The 19,929-nt window shown below is 40.9% G+C and overlaps 1 protein-coding gene and 1 long non-coding RNA gene across 10 annotated transcripts in view; one reads left to right on the top strand and one right to left on the bottom strand.

Annotated features, from left to right (window-relative positions):
- The window catches only part of CYLD (CYLD lysine 63 deubiquitinase), a 58,971-nt gene extending 45,594 nt beyond the window's left edge, over nucleotides 1–13,377 (bottom strand). For 3 of the 9 annotated variants that reach the window (XM_082437064.1, XM_082437068.1, XM_082437069.1), the window contains exons 1-5: nucleotides 13,225–13,351; nucleotides 12,609–12,686; nucleotides 6,303–6,954; nucleotides 4,838–5,140; nucleotides 2,568–2,673 (exon numbers count right to left, since the gene is read on the bottom strand). In XM_082437064.1, coding sequence (XP_082293190.1) covers nucleotides 2,568–2,673; nucleotides 4,838–5,140; nucleotides 6,303–6,806 — 913 coding nt within the window. In that variant the 5' untranslated portion in view covers nucleotides 6,807–6,954; nucleotides 12,609–12,686; nucleotides 13,225–13,351. Of the gene's footprint in view, nucleotides 1–2,567; nucleotides 2,674–4,837; nucleotides 5,141–6,302; nucleotides 6,955–12,608; nucleotides 12,687–13,224 lie in introns of all 9 variants that reach the window. The other 6 variants (XM_082437065.1, XM_082437066.1, XM_082437071.1 and 3 more) reach the window with 6 other exon arrangements.
- LOC309648989 overlaps nucleotides 1–19,929 on the top strand; it is a 1,142,769-nt gene that overhangs the window by 936,809 nt on the left and 186,031 nt on the right. The window lies entirely within an intron of this gene.

Genomic DNA, 19,929 nt, shown 5'->3' with positions numbered 1-19,929 from the left:
AAAACCCAAACATCCATTAACGTTAGAATGGGTTATTAAATCATGAAGTATTCACACAATGAAATATACTATGAAGCAGTGAGGGTGAACAGACTACTAATACCATCATCTACAGGAAAGACTCTCAAAATACACTTTAAGTAAATGATGCAAGCATTAAAGAATACAATCACTGTGACTCTGTTTATACTAAGTTTAAAAACAGACTAAACTAAACAATAAAATATATACCACCCCAATACACCACCTCAAGGCAAGCCACCATCCTCTATCTCTCATATGGAAAATTGCAGCAGTCCCCCTCCTGATTTCCCCGTTTCTGCCTTCTAACACACAGCCAAAGCGATCATTTTAAAATGTAAGTTAGGGTTAAGTTGTCCTTCACTCAAAACCCACCTGAGCTCCCCATCTCCCTCAGAGTAAAGCCAAGAATCCATACACCAGCCCACTTGGCCCTGCCTGGTCCAGCTCCACTACCTCTCCTATCACGCTCCCTCGTTCAAGCCACAATGAACCCCTTGCCATTCCTCAAGCTGGCCAAGCCCTCAAATCTCCATGTCAAGAGCTCAAATGTCACCACATTAGAGAGGCTCACTGGGACTACCCTATATAAAGTAGAAAAATCCCACCCCTCACAACCCAGCACTCCCCTTCCACCTTGCCTGTCATTCTCCATGCAATCACCATCTAATTGACCATATGTCTTATTTATTGTCTGTCTTCACTCACTAGAATAAAACCTCCATGTGGGAAGACCTTTTACCTGTTTTGCTTCCTACTATATCCTCAACACCTAAAAGAAGCCTAAGTAAGGCTTTAATAATATTTGATGAAGGAACAACCTTTTACAAAACTGCTTTTTAAACAATAAGCATTTATTGTAACATTAAAAAGTATTTTGATTTATAAGATCACAAATTGTGTTTTTCCATAAGCAGTCATGAAAAGGTAAATTAAATATTACTAGATAAAATGTCAAGCACATGTATGCTTCCCACTGAATGTAAACCATTTGTTTCCGAAGGGAAGCAAAGAAATAGCTAAGAATCCAATGTGTAAGAAATTAAAAACTGATTTTAAAGAAGTCAAGGAAAACAAAGTATGTCAGAGTTTTACAAAGCAAAATCGAAATAAAGCTATCATTTGAATCCCATACCTCCAACTAAATAAATGTATTCTTGCTGTAAGGCTAAAAGCTAACGTAGAAAGCATTTTCTAACTCAGCAAAACAAGCATTTATTACTTGCCAAGCCAACAGGGAAACAGGAAGGACAAAGAGGGCAGGCTAGAAGGCATCTCAAGGATCACCTAGTATTAGCTCCTTCATTTTTACAAAAAAAGAAACTGAGGACCTGAAATGACCTTTTGAGTTTTGGGGAACTCAAAAGTGTTACGTGTCAAAATCAACAATAATGAAATAACGCTGGAAGCAAAAAAACCATTTTGTTCAGTTGTGATCCTTGCTATAGTAAAATTCAGCTTTTAAAGAATTAAAGACAAAATACATCTCCATGGAAACAATATTCCCAAGTATACATGTCAGGCTGAGAATCATGTTCTTCTATGCAGGGCTTCATATCCTAAGTACACACAGGATGTGGGGTGAGGAGGTACTGACAGGGCAGAGCTTTATAATCAGACAAGTCTGGATTGGAATTCTGGCTCTACCAGAATCAACCAGGATCTTACTTGATCCTCGTCAGTCTTATGTCTATCTAAGCCCCAGTTTTTCATCAGCAAAATGGGGATAATTAAGACCTACCTTATAAGTTTGTCAAGAATGTAGAAACTAATTAAGAATTAATGTCCAATCTAATTAAGAGATTCATAATTTGTGGCTACTGAATGCAGACTTTCGATGCTCAATAAGAATCACCACTTCTGATTGCCTCTGTTAGTTCCATGACTACCAACAGACTAGCTTATAATTGGAATTCTACTAAGAGCAGGGAGAAGGTGATGTTGATGCTTCTATCAATAGGAATTTATCCATTAGTTGACAGCAGCCATTAGGTGCTACTTGTTTGGGGTAAAATAAAAGGTTGCTTAAGATTATTTTTAAGATGTAAAAGTTGAGTGAACTGTTTCTGACTACAGAGTCATGAAGCCTGATCAATTACGCCATTCTCAAAACTGGAAGGGGTATCGTAGGGCATCCAGCAAGAATCCTCTCCACAGTATATTAGATTATATTAAATGACCAACTTCTGCTTAAAGGCTTCTAGTTTAAACCAGGCTCTCACTCAAACAGGCGGCAGCTTATTACATTTTCTGACCCTTGTAATTATCAGAAAGGGGTTTTTTTTCACCCACTTAGAAGGGACACGTAATGAAAAAGTGAACAATAATGAATAAATGCTACCCCACACTCACATACTTTTAGAAATGCAAATCTTTAAATATTGTTTTTATTTGGGGGTAAGGAAGGATAGTCTATGTAATAACAATTCCATAATATAAAAGTCAAGTTCCAAAAATGCATCTTGAAGCTTATATTTACAGCCTCATAACGAAATATGTCTTAGAAGCTCTGCCTTCATAATATTTAAAACACAAAGAAAACATACCTGGGATGATATCATTGATATGCAAGAGAATTGTACTTTCAACACTTGCAAAACTACAAAGCTGTACTCCATCAAATCTTCCATCCCAGTTGCCAATAGGATTATCCTAGAAATTAAATAATAGAATAAACTTTAAAACCCTCCTCAACAAAACGTAAATATGAAAGTCTGTATTTTCCATAAAAGGATCCTCCAACAAATGAGATCCAAGAACAGTCAAGCCATAGTAAACACATGGATGAGCAAGGGATCAAAAGCATTTGTCATATTTCACTGGACAATACTTATCTATACAATAACAATCCATCTACATAGGTAGATGTATTAATCATACACTGTTTCAGCCAGAAATCTGCCCCTAATTAACCCTAGCTTGCTCTAGTCACTTCACATTCCCTGAGCACTTAAATATTCGATTTGAATTCCTGTGTGCCTTTCTGTAGACAGAAAGTCTATTTTTTTAATTGTTCTTTTGTCATTTTATGGGTATGCAAGAATTCCCTCCAAAATGGAGATCTTTATATTAATTATAAAAATGTACTCCACGAACAGCACTGTACAAGTGCTGTTCACGGAGCCAGATTAAGAGACGGCCCAGTCAGACAACTGCCCTGGGCACCAATATGGACATCATGCGAAATGTCATCAGAAATAGGAGATGAACACTACTGCATTTGCCAGAACTTTCCTTTCAAGGAGTGCACTAGAGGGGTTTGGAATGAATGCTTGCACAAGCCAACTGGCAGACAGAGGCAGGGGGAGAAGCTGGTGGTGCAATCACTAGGCAGCCTGCCCCAAGTAAACAAGATGCTCCCTAGACTGCCATCTAAGGGGCGACAGGCCTAAATGGCTTTTACCAAGTTTAAGGCCCAAATGACCTAAACCAAGAGGAAACTAACCCCAATGACCAGTGGCCCTCTTTCTCCAACCTTCCCTCCACTCAGCCCACAGTCTCTTCTCTAAGCAAGTTCTGAATATTTAAAGAATAATGGTTTAAAGATGTGCTTTATTTCTAGCTATCCCGAGGGACCCACATGTTCTACGCTGGCTCTAACTTCGCACATGGTAAATGTTCAGTAAGTGTCTAAACAACATAGTAACGTTTGTCTAACTAATGGGTATCAAATAGAGTTTCCTAGAATTTCCAAGCACAGCGTAAGAGAAACTTATGCTAGAACATTCATATTCTACTAAAAAGTGTACCTGAATTGATAAAAATAATCACTAAAAACATCGTGAGTACAAGGCTATTACATCCTCTCCCAACTCTTTCTAGTATTTAGTAATTCCGCATGATTTTCCTTCATTATACCTAACAAATTCTTGTCCGAATTTTCAATCTATGAGAAAAATGTTCTCAAGACTTTTTCTTCTCCTTCTCTTAATCCCACAGGTATCGTCCAATTTGCCATATTGGGATGTAACCATTATTAACAAATATGACTGTAAGGTAACATTAAAAATAAGTGACACAAACAAAAGGACAAATACTGTATGATTCCACTTAATGAAGCACCTAGAATGAGCAAATTCACAGAGACAGAGAGAATTCTGGTTACCAGCAGAATACTGGCTGAAAGGAGTGAGTAATAGGGAGTTACTGTTTAATAGGTACAGAGTTTCAGTTTGGGCTGGAGATGAATAGGGGTGATGGGTGCACAGAAAATGTGAATGTACTCAATGTCACTTTAAGGTGGTTAAATTGGTAAATTTTATGTCACATATATTTTACCACAGTAAAAAAAAAACCTCTTTTGAGTGAATTACATCCTAAGAAGACACTCTAATTGTCTTTTCCTCTAAAGCAATGTGCCTTTCCTCTATTCAGGTATTGATATTTTCCAGGAATGACTTTTACACACTACTCATTAAAATCAGATCAGCCAATTAAATTCAGTAAAATATTACAAAAAGAGAAACACAGATTACAGAAAAAAAAAAACCCTTTTCAAAATAAAGAAAAATAAGACATCATGCAATATATTTCAGTGGGGGTTTTTTCTGTTTATTGGTCAGCTATTATAGAGCAAATTTAAAGACTGAAAACATTATTCCAGTTTATTCAAACAGGAAAAATGAGTAAGTGTAAATCTATAGCTAGACTCCTGTCCCCTATCAATGTTCCTTTACCAAAGACAAATTAGAAAGTGTTCTTTAAATTACTACAAATTAGTCCATTTTAGATATTCAAAGTGTTTAATTTGTACCTAAATTGGTCATAAAACTAATAGATATATTCACAAAGATAACATAATTCAAAAGTTTCTTACCATGTCCACACCTACAAAATATCCTAAGCTTTCTTTGCCTGGCAAAACATCACAGAATATAACTGTTCCAGATTCTATAGTTTCTCCAAGCTTCAAAGAAACTCTGGAGTTTATTTCCAGAGGGGGAAGTTCAACTTGCATTGTGTCCACTGGACCTGCATAATCACTTTCCAATCCAGTGTCATCATCTTCTATGAGTTCTAGCTTGTCCAATGCAACAAATACTCCACAATCTTCATCACACTGAAAAAGCTGTTTCCCTTGATATATCCCATCAGTGAAACCTTGGCCACGACCTTCTTCCTAGTTTTTAAATGAGAGAAAAAAAAAATGATTGACTGATAGAGAAAGATGATCCCTAAGGAAAAAGATCCACTCTGGGGACTTCAGAGAAATCACTGAACAAATTCTAAATGACACATATAAGAAATATAATTATTAGAAGTTGATATTGAATTTAGGGTGTTTAAAAAATAAGGAAGAAACTGTATCTGATGTTGAAATAAAATTACTTGATAATTTCAAATCATAACTCTACTGTGAGAGAGCTTGGGCTAGATTCTACATTGTGATTTTAACAAAAATTTTGTCATAAAAAGGAAAATTTCCTTTAATATGACAGTAATGCTAGCTCCATTTATTGAGCGCTTACTGTGTGCCAGCCACTGTGCTAAATCCTGAATCAATATATCACAAAAACACTGCAAGTTGTGTATTAATATTACTATTTTACAGATGAGGAAGCAGATTTAGAGAAGTGGCTTGCTTAAATAGCCTGGTAACCCAGCTAGTAAATGGCATAGCTAGGATTCAAATCTCCAATTGTTTTACAATTGCTGCTTTAAAAAATTAAATCAAAAAGCAAATAAGGCATGAAATTCTATTTGCAAGAATGTCAAAATATAACTGACATTTAAGTTCTTGAGAATTAATATTAATTTTGGAAACATTATCACAGAGTTCTTGGTTCTCTTTTCAGTAGAAACAAATTCCAAGATGATTTTCACGTATATTACCAGGGACAACTAAAAGCAAGTTGAAACTGCTGCAACTTGTATAACCATAATTCACTACTTAATAGTACACTTTAAGAAAAACTGAGAAACCTACAGATGATAATATCACAGGATAATTAACAATTTTAAGTAATGAATTCGTTTACAATTGATAGAGTTCATTTTTAACATTCAATGTTAAAATTTCTAAGATACCAAAGTCTTCAATAATTACATCATCTACTTGCATTTCCTACTATAATAGGTAGTTTTTAAAAGTTTTCAATGCAGCATCTTCGCATTATCTCAATTTACCATTAGAGAGTAAATCCTAAGGATTATGAATATTAAAAATTACAGAAGATTTCGGGGAAAACTTATTTTGTATTTAAAAGGGGAAAAAACACGAGTGCACACACAGACACAGACACACATACACACAGCCCACTAAAATGGCTTATCAGACTTACCAGTAATTCTACTCCAAAGAATATTCCCGATACTGTCCTCTCTGCTAATAAGGGTCCTCTGAAGCGTACAACTCCAGGAAATTTCTCTTCCCCAGATCTCAGCTGGACTTTCACAGGGCAGCCCACATCTATTTGGAGGCCTTTACTTAGTCTGTTTCTGTTTTTAAACAGGCTGAACCTCTCTTCACAATTGGTAATTGCCAAAAGTAACTCTGTGAATTTTTCATTTATTTCTACAACATCCTTTTCATCAACAAACAGAACTGCATGTGGTTGCTCTAAAATTTTTAATCCAATCTGATTTTTCTTGCCTTTTGTAGAAGGAATCCTTGAATGCCCCACAGAACGGTCTTGGATATACTGTCCTATACTCCCCTTTGGTACTTTAAGGAGTTTTTGTGTTTGTTTGTCTGTAACACTGCATTCTTGAAGAAGCAAATAAAAAATCCGCTCTTCCCAGTAGGGTGAAGTAACTTTTTCTTGGCTCCATAAGCCCGAACTCATTGTGATATCAACTCCAAAACATTAACTCAAAAAAAAGGGAACTACTAAGTGTGTAGTAAAACCGCAAAAGATAAATTCACTGGCAGTCCCAAAGCGTGTTTTTAGCAATTTGGTGTCCATGCTGTAAAAAGACAGCAAATCAAAACGCCTGGAGGACAAGCAAAAAGAAACTTTACACTTCACTCTACGTGAACTAAAATTAAGGTCAAAGACTTTTTAAATTCTTCATTGGACTAGTAAAAAACACACACTAATGACATACTTCCAAAAATATCTTAAAAGGTTAAAAGATATACTATATTACTTGTTTCTACTGTAATCTTGCATATTTAATTAAGGAGATTCAATTGTAAATTATCTCCAAAGACAATACAATAATGTTTGTTTCCAAGGTACTGAAATTTATGAATTCAAATTCTAGTAAAAGATAACCTTATATACATATTCTGACATTTTCAAACTTTCAAAAGTAGAAGTTTTAATAGATCCTGCCTAACTTAAATGGATAAGCTGTTATATTTGGGCAACACACACAAATCAAAAAGGCTATATATATATATATATATATATATATATATATATATATATATATATATCTATATCTGTACAGGTAGTTCAAGTAAAAAGTTACCCATCACAATTATTATATTGAACATTTTTATCAATAAAAATACCATAAATCACATTCTGAAACTTCAACCACAATTCATTTATCTGTGTACCATAGTTCGATAATGGAACATTTTATCTAACTCAGTTTCATTTCCTTAATCTTGTACATTTTGTCCTTAGGCAAATGTTAATAGTATTAATCATAGCTATCATTTAATTTCTCTCAATCATAAATATCAGATATTATAAATCTGCTTATATTAAAGATATCTTAAAAATCAATTTTGTAGCCATCAAAACTTGGACTACATAAGGAAGAAATATAACTGCAGTACAGCATCAAATATAAAATGTTTTTATACCACAAGTTTAACTATGTATACTAGAAAGGAATACATGAAAGATTATTTCTGTTTCAGTTTCAATTTTTCATTAAAAATTTTTACAAGAATACTAATCTTTTGCAATTAAAATAGCCTTCTCAACCCTACTTGAATCACTGGTTTAAAACTACACAATTTCATCAATTCAAGTAAAGACTTTAATTCATTATGTTAATTAATTATCTTACTGAAAACAATAGTTCTTAGGTATTCTCTGTCACATGCATGTGGCTATTTGGTTTCTGAATACGGTATTTATTCCATCCTTCTCTGAGGTAGCCATATCCATTTCCATTATTCTGGGTAATAGCAGCAGATGATAGCACTATCATATTTATCTATTTTATTCTTGGAATTAAAAAATAAATACTCCTAAAACTTAACAGCCAAATTTTAAGTTTAACCATTTAACTTAATGATTAAATGTGTAACCTGGCAAATCTACACATGGAATAACATTTCTTTTAGAACGCACTGGTAGATAGTGAGGTTCTCTATAATGGTAAAGTTTTTAAAAGTCTGTCCCTCTACAAGCCAGAATGAGACATGAAGATTACCCAAGACAGGGTAAAGGGCTTGGCACCTCCTCAAGTCAACATTATCGAAATATATGCACAACAAATATATGCACAATATTTAGTGAGGGCAGGCAGCATAAAGTGATTCTTTTTTTTTCTTTTTTTATAATGTGTTTGTCTTAATTCCACTTGAGGGCACTGTCTCTTCAGCAGGAATAGGATCAATTTATGTTTGCTACTTATATAAGACACCTGTGGAAACCCCGTATAAACAAAACCCCTTAGGAAGGCGACCCAAACCGTAATTTGGCTCTATTCCTTAAAAGTCCTCAAATGAAGTATTTGTTATTGCTGACTAAAATTCTTTTTAAATGTCAGCATTTTTCAACAAGGAAATAGCCTCATTTTTATCTTGATCACTGAATTATCAACATGAATATAAATTATTATGTGTGACCCTCAATATGCAAGGGTGTTCGTTACTTTGTTATGAGGCTTTACATCATGCTTTCTGAGTTCTTCATCTGCCTTCTGTAGATTTACAGTCTATGGTTTTCCCCTGCCATCAGCCATTTTCTGTGGTTTCCTGCAACATGCATTTGACTCCTTTTACAGCCTTGCTGCTTTCCAACTTATTGCTTCTAATCAGTTCTGAGAAGCCAGGTGACGAAATATGGTTGTGTGTTTAAAAAAAAACAAACAAAACAATAACAGAAAGAGGAATGCATAAATTCTGAACGGGTCTTTTAGGAGTGAAGTGCGTAGGCTTTATTGCACAGACATTATTTCGGTTGTTCCCGCAAGGATGAGACGGTCAAAAAGCAACTCCTAAAAAAGTGAAGTTGTTTTGTTCTCTTTATAATATATTTAAATATTTTTGGCCAAACATTGTTTTTAAAGTATGGCAATTCTATTTTGAAAAGAAATCTTTTAAGTTCCTACAAATTATATCTTCAAATATTAAAATTAAGATATTCCTTGAATCTTAATTAGTATATGCCAACAACTTCTGCTCTATTGATGCTCTAGCTTAACAATCCATGTCATGATTTAAAATAAAAACCACCAGTGCTAATGGAATATTACAAGACAAAACTAAATCACTATATGGAAGGCATTAGGACCCCCTATTTTAAATGAATTTGATTACAAGATTGTTTTTTTGCAAATCATTTAAGAGACAGTCCACAGTAAAATATAACTACTTTGGTTTATAAAAAGGTTGAGGGCGATTTAATAATAGTTAATAAGAACTGTATTTTAAAGTTAACTACACAAGGAGTAGTAACTTTTTTCTGACTTGCATTAGCACAAGTCAGAGTGAGCTTAACTCATTAACAGGATGGGTCATGTTAGACAACTAGAATAGCCAAAACAAAAGTTATAAAATATTTAAAAAGCATTATCCAAAAAGTAAAAAGGATGTGCTTTTTCCTCTTTGAAAAAGAATACATGAAGAAAGAATAGGTTTGGAATTATCATATTAAAAATTGATTCTCCTCATTGCAACTGACAGAGAAAGTTGAACAGGGAACTTTATGGCTCTATTACAGGTATATAAGACAAATTTAAAGATCATTAATATCTCAACTTACTGGCATTACAGCAGAATATGCTAATACAGACTTTCCTCCCTGTAGAAATGAATATGATGCCCACATTCTTCTTTCACTGGGATATGCACAACACTTAAATTAAGTCTTAAAGAACCCCAAGCAGTAAAAACTGACTCAAGACCACATGGGAAAGACTTAAATCACATTGTCAGTGAGTTCTTTATCAATCAAGGTTTGTTAGTTTAGTATTTTTATGGACTCAGCACAGTGTTAGACACTGAAAAATACAGAAGATTTAAGACTGATGGCTGCCATCATTTGTGTTCTTTTATTACTTTCCAGGTCTAATTGTTTAAAAATTGCCTCTAACAATATACTGTACTTCACTTTGAGTGTAAATGTATCCAAACGATTCATCTAAAATACCATCGTACTTACTTCAGGCCGAAAAACTGAGTAATTATGAATATCCTGATAAATACTATAAGTACTGAATGAAGATTATCAAAGAGTTGGAATACAATAATATTTTTAACCCTAAAATCATACTGAACAGGACTTTCTTTTGACAACATTTCGGATGAGGTTCAGGGTCACATAGATTTGAAAATATATCTGGTTATCTAAGCTTGTTGATGGTCTGGATTCTGAGTAAAGGAGAATTTAATTGTACTACAATAAAGCCACTAAACCAAGATGAGGGTGGGAAGGCACAAATATCAGTTTCCTATCAAATGCAATGAAAAGATGATTGAGAAATAAGTTTCATATGAAAATATTAAAGGTCCAAATTAGTTCTAAAAGATAATATATAGTACAGATGAAGAGCATTAGCTACATAAAAGTGACAATGGTTAACTTATCTAGAAGAAACAATGTCATTTTGATTCTCAAGTTATCAGGTTATTGTTCAAAGAACTTCACTAAAGAAAACAAAAACAGATGCAATTCAGTAACATTTTGCATCTCCTGAGATATCGTGACTTGTTCTAAGAACCACAGGGGGGCTATGTACATCAGAATAAACATTACAACACTAAAAAATTGCCCATAATTATAAATGGCAAACAGGTAGGGAGGTCAGTGTGCATACCCAAAAAAAAGAAGATACACAGGACTTTTTCCAAATGCTTCTAGATGGCTAGAATAATTACCATTTTAAGAAAGAATATTTCCCATTAAAAGAACAAGGTTGTATATTCCCAAACAGCAGAGATTCCAGAAAAGAGACCAGAAAAGAGTCCATTTTCCTCATAGATTAATTTGTGACCCAAGTACACACATATTCAGTCCCTAAACAAGTGGGTTTTATGAGGTTTAGAAGAAAGTCTGGCTCCCACATCCGCATATGCACGTCCTCCGAAGAACCTGAAACACTCCTGTCTCAGTGGAGTTAAACCTGGCCACTGCACTTCCAAACTGTGAACTCCCTAAGTCCTTCATCTTTATATTTCCACTGCCCAAACAAGAGCCTGACAGTATGTTAGACAATCAGTACATAAGAAATGAATGAATGACTTGGTTAACTCAGGTGATAACAGTGAAAGCCAAACTTCCATTTCCTCATCCTAATCGTTTAAGTGATTAAAAGCTTCTTTTAGGTTAAAAGAAGAAAAAGAGAAAAGACTCAGGAGTTGAGAGTATTTAATGGTTTTTACCTAATTCCCTAAATAAATGCTAATTCTAATTCTCTGGCTCAATGAAGGAATGGTCAGTCTTTATATCACTTCATTGTTACACACATAAGAGGAAACAAATAAGGAATATTTCACAATTACGAAAAGTTGTTCTGAGGTTCATTTGAAACTGGGTTCCCAGATCCTCACACCATGTCTGATGCCTATAAATTCTGCGCAACCAATGAAAATACCTGGACAAATTTAAGATCACAGTGTGAAAATCAGGAACAAAATACTAAAAGTTTGATGAATAGGATAATTTAATCCTGTCTTTCTTCTTGTGTTAAAGACTTCCTTGAACAAAAATCACAGTTTAGGCATGCCAGATCACAAGAAATCATTCCTGCTGCATGTCTGTTGTTTTATATAACAAGTGCCCTGGTCTTATCAGCTCTTCACTAAAGTTACCCTCCAAAGGAAGGCTTCTTTGAAAGAGTACTGTAAAATTTTGTAGCAGAACATTAGAGAATATTCTAGGTGTTATCAACATTCACAGTACATGAACTTCAACAAGAATTTCCAGCAAATCATTTTCACCTAATATTGTGCTAGTTCAAATCCACCCACTACTCAGTAGGGAATAAGCAAGCTAAATTCTTAGACCATTCAATCTACTTGGGGCGTGAGGGGGTGTGCAGAAAACCAACGCTTGAATGAACACCCTCTCTCAAGGCCTGGATTTTTCTCCTGGAGCCAATGACTGCAAAAGGAACAATCTTATTAAGATCCCTATTAGCCCGAAATCAAAAGCAAGGCAGGGAATGCTCCTTAGCTAAGCTAAGCTAAGCATACAACTTTCCAGGGAACCTGGGGAGAGGAAGGGGGCAGGCATGATGGGGACTGAAAAGCTTGGTGGCTGGAAGGTGACAACCATCCTAAAACATGCAAATGCCATAGGGTGGAATAGAAAAGATGCCAAGTAAATGAATAACTGGGCAGCTGAGCCGGCTGAAAACCAAACTCAGGAACACCATCTTCCGTCAAGACTTCACGATTTCCCCAGAGATCTTTAATATGACAATAAAGAAAAAAAAAGAAAGAAAAGAATGAATACCTTGCTTCAATAGAGCGCACCTTTCAACTAAAGAACTCCGGGTTGTGTAAAACCATCCTCACCCTGGAAAGGGAGAAACTGAAAGAAAAACACAACACGCCATTAACGAGGCCAGAACCCCGACTGCTCTTCCTGGACGGGAGCCACAAACACTCCAAAACCCAAGGCACCGATGTGAGATATTACAGCCCAGGGCTCTCGATGCCAACCCGGGCTGTCGGGAGCCAGCCAGCGGACCGTGCCTCAGTTTCCCCATCTGTAAATGGGGGGCCCAAGGGGCAGACGGTTTCCTGCGCTGCTCCCACCCCCAAGTCCTCTCTTCTCCCGGGGTCCTGGCGGTGGTGACCACGCTCCCACGACTTGGGAGCCCTCTCAGGAAGGCCGGGGGGGCGGGGGTGTCGGTGGGGAAGCCCCGGGTAGTGGGGACGTCCAGGCTGACGTCAGCGGGCTCAGCACCCCGCGGGCCCGGCCGGCTAAGGGCCGGGACAAGTAACGGGCCGGCGCCGAGGCCCGACGGCCGCCGCGGCAGCTCGAGGCGCCCAGAGGCCGGGGAGGGGCGCCCGAGGGACCGGGCCGCCAGTCGCTCGCCCGCTCGGCCGCCAGCTCATTCACTCACCTCGGGCGGCGGGACGTCACCCCTTCCCCAGTCTCGCTAGCCCGCGTACCGGGCCGGCCCCGGCGCCCCACACCCACCGCCCTACTATTTACCTCCAACGCGCGAGCCCCAGTGCAGCCGAACCTGCTACCTGGGCCCGCCCCCACCTGCCCCGCCTCCGAACCGCCCAGAGAAGGAGGGAGGGAGAGGGGTGGGCGGGGGCAACCGCGACGCTATCCAATCGCAGCCCGAGCTGCGTTCCTAACCACGCTCTGATTGGGCCGCCCTGTGACAGACCTTCTTCCAATGGCTGCCGGCCCGGAGCGGCCTGAAGGGACTTTCCGCTCTGTCAAGCTCGGTCGAGCCAAAGGGAAAGCGGAGGGGAGGGGAGGAGAACAGGAGATATGGGGGGCGGGGAGCTCTGGCTGATTGGACGAAAGATTGCGGGTGCCACGGCACCATTGGCTAACAACAGGGCCGGGGCGGGGCGCTGTGCTTCTCCCGGCTCCACCCGGGTCTTCGCTTTTGGCTTAGCTGTCAAAACTCCTGTAGACTGAGAGTTCGGAGCTGGGGTGGGGAGCAGCCTAAACGCAAGCTAGGAATAGGATTTCAGGATTCCACGAAAAAGCAAAGTTTTAGAATAAGACCTAAGTTTGAATCCTTTGCGCTTTCAATTAGTAGCCGCGTGACATGGGGAACTCAATCACTCTGAGCCTCAATTTCCCCATCTGTAAAATGGAGATAATCGGATCGCCCGTGTTACAGGATTGTTGTGAAAAATCGTATGTAAAGTCCTGACACACAGCAAGAGCTCAGTAATGTTAAGTCTTTTCCTCTTCCTCAGATTCTGTGTGGGACCCCTGCTGTTTCTGAACCTCCGTTGCCACCTATCCCAGTTTGGAGGGAGGTCTCCCTAGGGTGATGGAGAAAGGATTTCCACACAAGTCCTCCCACAGCTCTGCACCCCTGGCCACCAGCCAGGACTTGGGGTGTAGTTAAGGATCTTTCAATTAGAAGGGAGATTTCTGATTCCCAAAAGTGCTCACAATATTTAAGGAAGTGCTTTTTATAATCAGTCCCAGAGCCTTGCAGCATGCCTTACTGCACCGGATACTCCTGTTAATTAATTCCTTCTCCTTTGACATTTTAACTACCAATTATAGGAGAAGGTGATTAATACTGAGGAAGGAAGACGTGGTGTGTGTGTGTGTGTGTGTGTGTGTTTAACCATGAGAGGGAAAATTTCCTCAGTGGAAAGTGACATTTCTGAAAATCTGGAGAATTTAAACCAATGAGTCCATAAAATAAGTCACAGGAGTGATTACTAACATTACTGGTAAACAGGCCACCCATCTCCTTTGCCATAAGAGCCCAGAATGAAATGAACATCTTTTGAAAACCTCAATCCCTTCTTGTCCCTACTTAGTCCATCCTTAGCCATCTTCATGATCACACTGCAGGAGAAAGCAATAAAATGGGACTCAACAGGCCTAACTCTAAGTGTGGCCTTAGGCAACACTGTTCCCTTCTAGATCTAGATTCTCCAAAAAACGTCAATAGCACTCCGAAGTCACAGTCTGGCTGTTGGGAAGAAAAATTCAGCCTGAGGACTGTTTTTGCTTGACCCATACAGTGAGGAGGAGGAAGTGGGGTAAGGGAGAAAGATTTTGAATCCTTTTAGACAGGGCAAGCACTCTCCCTTTCTCCAGTTTGCCACACTCCTCACCATTCCCTATTTTATCCTGCTGGAACTCTTCTCTCATTTACATTATCTGCTGGCTCCTGAAGGCATTTGAATTTGCCACCCCTGGCATAGAACCTCCTCGTGTCCTTTCTGATGATGGCATTTGGTGCTGCTGAGCCCTAGGCTTCAGGAGGGCTTTCTTCCCTACCAGCGGTGGTCAGCCTTCCTGTCACAGGTTCCCTGAATCAGACAGTGTCAGGGCCCAAATTCATCCAACAGATATTCTTCCAAGCCAGACGGGATAAACAGGGCTTACCTCAATTACCATCTCCTATCAATTGGTAATGACCGCCTAGAACACTGTGTTGAAAACAATTCTAAAGCTGTATTCAGGCTCACAGGGAAGAGAGATGCCTGCCAGGGGATGAAATGGGAAACGATGTCATGGTGCTTTTATTTGCAGTCCTTAGTAAGCTAGCCTTTCATTTTACAGATGGGAGATTAAGGTCCAGAGAGGGAAAACAGCTTGTCAACAGTCACCCAGGAGATGAGCTGGGACCCTGATTCTCCTAATTGCAAGCCAGGGCTCTTTCTACCTCTGTTTAAATGGATTCTCCAACTGAAATGCCCATCCTCTCTGCCTTCCAAATCCTCCTTCATTTAAGGCTCAGCCAGAGTCCACCCACTTCCCGGGGTCTTTGCCGATGGCTCCAGGCCCCACTGATCCCCTCTGTCTACCCACCACCCCGCAGCCCCTTCCACTCAGCCTGGCCCTGGCTTCACACGACCGGTGGTTCTGTTACTGCGCGAGCAGCAGGAAACACGGCAGCGTATGAGAGAGATGCCACCCTCGTCCTTTGGCAAGGAAGGCAGACCTTAAACGAATAATTACACCATCACTTAACTGGGGAGGTTAGAGGGAGCTTCAGAAGGAGAGAACTGCTCTGCGCACACAGCAAAGTAGCTGGGTACCCAGGGAAGGCCTATTTGAGGAAGTCATCTTTAAGATGAGGTAGGAAAGTTGACTGTCAGCCGGGGTGAGGGGAGCACTCCAGGCAAAGGGAACATGTTACATGACATATTGGAGGAACTGGAAGGCGCAGAGCACAGAAAGTGTGGGCGCAGAAGGGCCGGTCAGGCAGGGCCTGATGAGCAAGGACCAAGGGGTGGTCTATATCCCAAGAGCAGTGGGAGCCCTCTGAAGGGTGTTAAGCAGGGTAGTAACTGTAATTCTACACTACCTTGCATACTTCTCTTATGGCACATAGCAGGACCCCAACAGAAAGCCAGTGAACTGAATGGAGCTCTCTCCCCCAGGAGCTGGTCCCCTGCTGGGACCCATAGGTAGAGGCCTGTGACTTGGAGTGAGACCCAGTCAGGTCTCAGCAAAACCTTCGCAGCAGCACTGGTCATGCTTATTCATGAGACCCCACCCCATGCTCCCTAAATCGCTGCCACAGGCTACCCCTACTTCCAGCCTTGCCAAATTCAGTGTTAATTTTATACCCTGTTGCACAACCCAAGGTGAACTCCTGATATTCCACACTTCCACTCCCCCATCTCAGTAAATGGCAACTGCCAGTTTTTCATCCAGCCTCCCGTGGGTCCAGTCCTCGGAACGTGTGCATTCGTGAACTCTAAACCACGAGGCTAAATGGACCAGGCGTCCCCACAGACAAGGACACCATACCACTGCTTTCTCCATGATAGACCAGTGTGGTGTTTCAGTCAATGGCTGAGTCGAGAGCCCTCCATCTCGGGGATGTGCTTCTCTCTTAGCGAGGGCAAACTCTAAACACAACTGAACATTCTGTCTGAGGGCTTGTACTCCGGTCACCTAAAAGCCCTTTTTGATCAGATAAAAGAGATTACTTTAATCAGCTTTAAACTAATCCAGCTGAACTATAAATCCATGTTTTCCTGTTTGAGCTATTTGCTGTTATCAATGACAAATGATTTCTGTGTGATTTAGAAAACATACACAGAGAGAAAAAGGGTTTCGTGCTCTCCATTGGGATCTTTGTGCTACATCTAGAATCTCATTTTGAGCAGTAGATACGTTAGGAATGATCCCATGTCCCAGGAAGCCTTCCTCCCTAAGGAAGGAGACACTAGCAGTGTTGGAAGAAAGTGACTCATTATCAGAATCTACCCCAACTTCTATTTCTGCCCCTTTTAAGTAGGTGGATTCTCCCTTCATTCAAAAAATATTTGGGCACCTACTATGTGCCAGGCACCGTTCTAGATTCTGAGGATGCTGCGGTGAGCATAGCCCATGTTCTCATGGAGTTGACATTCTAGGGGAAGGAAGAAACAAGGGTGCATCAGGTGGTCATGCTGAGAAGAGAGGACTAAGCAGGGCAGGGGCGAAGAGGTGGTTGGGGACTGCTATTTTAGGTAGATTGTTCAGGGAACAGCTCCCTTGATGTGGTAGCATGCGAACAAAGGCCCAAAGGAAACTAAGAAGCCAGCCATGCCGCCGTCTAGGGAAGAGTGTCCCAGTAGGAGGAGACAGGCAAGTGAGAGGGTCTGGAAGCAGTGGTGTGCTTGGCGTTGCCAAGGAAGAGCCAAGAAGCCAGTGTGGCTGGAGTTCAGAGAATGGGGGTGTGAGTGACAAGGGTGAGGCCAGAGAAAGCACAGGGGTGGTCCAGGCCAGCAGCAGACCTTGCCTTTTAGCCGGCACCAGATGGGAAGTCCTGAGGCGTTTAAATCAGAGCCCTGGCTCATCTGACTTATGTTTTAATGGGCTCACTCAGAGGGACAAGTGCAAAAGCAGACAGACCAGTCAGTAATCAAGCAAGGGTGGGCCCCGAAGGAGCCCCTTGTTTCTTGGGGGATGGGAGAGAGCAGGTGGGAGGAGGGGAATGTGGAACTGAAGATGTCAAGAAAGAAGGTCCAGATAAAGAAGAGATGCAGCCCTTCCTGAGAGGAAGGATTTTTCAGGTGATTGACGGGGGAGGGGTAGCGTTTAGGGGATTGGATTTGTGGATTTTTCTAGAAGTGATGATAGGTGGGATTAAATTTAGAGGAAAAAAATTATAAAAGGAAATCTTGGGGAATCGAGAGCTTGGATTGCCAGTCTGCACAGCTGCAGTCTCCCCCTATGTAATTCTCCAAGGGCAACTGCCCAGCCCGGTCCTCGATGTTGTTCGTGACCTTGCTGCTCACTGGAACCTGCCACCCAGGGCCCGAGGCCCTGTGTCCCCTCCCGTAAGGCCTTGCCAGGGAGTGTGCCCCGAGCGCCGTGTGCTTCACCCACTGTGCTGCGCCAATCTCCCGAGCGGGAAAGGAGGCGTGAAGGTGTTGGTGCAATAATGAAATGATGCTGCATGTAGTCTCAACGCAGCCCGCTTGGAATGGGATTCCGCCTCCCACATTTCCGTGGGGTGTATTCATTTCAGCATCTGGGTTTGGCACTCTAGGTTTTGGGGAAAAAACACTCAGATTGACATTTTTTTTTCTTCTAAGATGATGGTGAATCTAATTAAAGTCTCAAGCTCTTTAAAAAATTCTTCTGCTCTGATACCTTTTTTTTTCTGCGTGGAAGAATTAAATATTCTGAGCCACAGATCTGGAATCTGCCTGCTCCCGGATAAGCCGTTGGCCACCAGCACACATCTTTCAGGTAACCTCTCTGCTGGAAAATTTTAAGAGTCCTAATTCGCAAGTTACCTGCAGAGGCCTAGAACGCCTTTGGTGGACCTACCGGCCTTTCGCAAGTTAGGAAACGTCCACTCTGAGCTCTGACGGTAATCACGTGTCAAGATCTCAGTTCCACCCTTACCTGGGCCCTCTTACATTTTTTTTTTTTAATAAATTTATTTATTTATTTATTTATTTATTTTTGGCTGTGTTGGGTCTTCGTTGCTGCGCGCAGGCTTTCTCTAGTTGTTGCAAGCAGAGGCTACTCTTCGTTGCAGTGTGCAGGCTTCTCAGTGCGGTGGCTTCTCTTTCTTGCAGAATACGGACTCTAGGCGTGCGGGCTTCAGTAGTTGTGGCACGTGGGCTCAGAAGTTGTGGCTCGCGGGCTCTAGAGCGCAGGCTCAGTAGTTGTGGCATACAGGCTTAGTTGCTCCGCAGCACGTGGGATCCTCCCGGACCAGGGTTCGAACCCGTGTCCCCTGCTTTGGCAGGCGGATTCTTAACCACTGCGCCACCAGAGTAGTCCCAACTGGGCCCTCTTGAGCTCTTCGTTCTCCATAATCTCTCCCTGGGTTATATCATCCAGGCCCAAGGACCCCATTCCCCTTTTGATGCTGAGGACGCCCATGGTGTTATATCTGGTGGTGACCTCTCCCACGGGCTCCAGACCCATGCCAGAACGTGGCGTCTCCATTTGATCTTTCTACTTAGATACCTCAAACTTGAAAATCCAAAACAGAAGTCTCTCCTGCTTCCAAACTTGTTTCCTACCCAGTTACTCAAGTCAAAAATCTAGCAGATATCCTTGAGTCTTCACTTTCCCTCATCCCTCTTATCCATTCCATTTGTAAACCTTTGGGAATTGACCTCTAGAATATCTCTGGAATCCATCCTTTTCTCTCCATCTCCACTGATATCCCCTGATGCTGCCCAGCTGCCTCTCCCCTGCAATGGCTCCTAGATGGTCTCTCTACTTCCTCTTCTCCTCACCCTTACCTTTATGCATTCCAGTCGCTTCTCCACCCCAGAACAAGAGAGATCTTCTTTAAATGGGTTGCATTGCACTGCTTAGAACTCTCCAATGGCCTGCCATGATTCTTTCCCATGGCCAACTAGGCCCTTCATGAACTGGCCCTACCTACCTCTGCAGACCCATGTGGTGGACTCTCCCCTTAGCTTGCCTCAAACACACTGTTATTAGTTTCCTGTGGATGCTGTAACAAATTATCGCGAGCTTGGTGCCTTAAAATGACACAGATTAATTCTCTTACAGTCCCGGAGGCCAGAAGTCCAAAATGGGGCTAGAACAAAGGTAGCTGCAGGACTACACTCCCTTCAGAGGTTCTAAGGGAAAATGTGTGTCCTTGCCCTTTCCAGCTTCTCGAGCTGCATTCCTTGGC

This window comes from Balaenoptera physalus, assembly GCF_965194825.1.
Source record: "Balaenoptera physalus genome assembly, chromosome: 19".
NCBI lineage: Eukaryota > Metazoa > Chordata > Mammalia > Artiodactyla > Balaenopteridae > Balaenoptera > Balaenoptera physalus.
The sequence above is the reverse complement of the archived record's forward strand: the minus strand, read 5'-3'. Positions and strand labels throughout refer to the sequence as shown.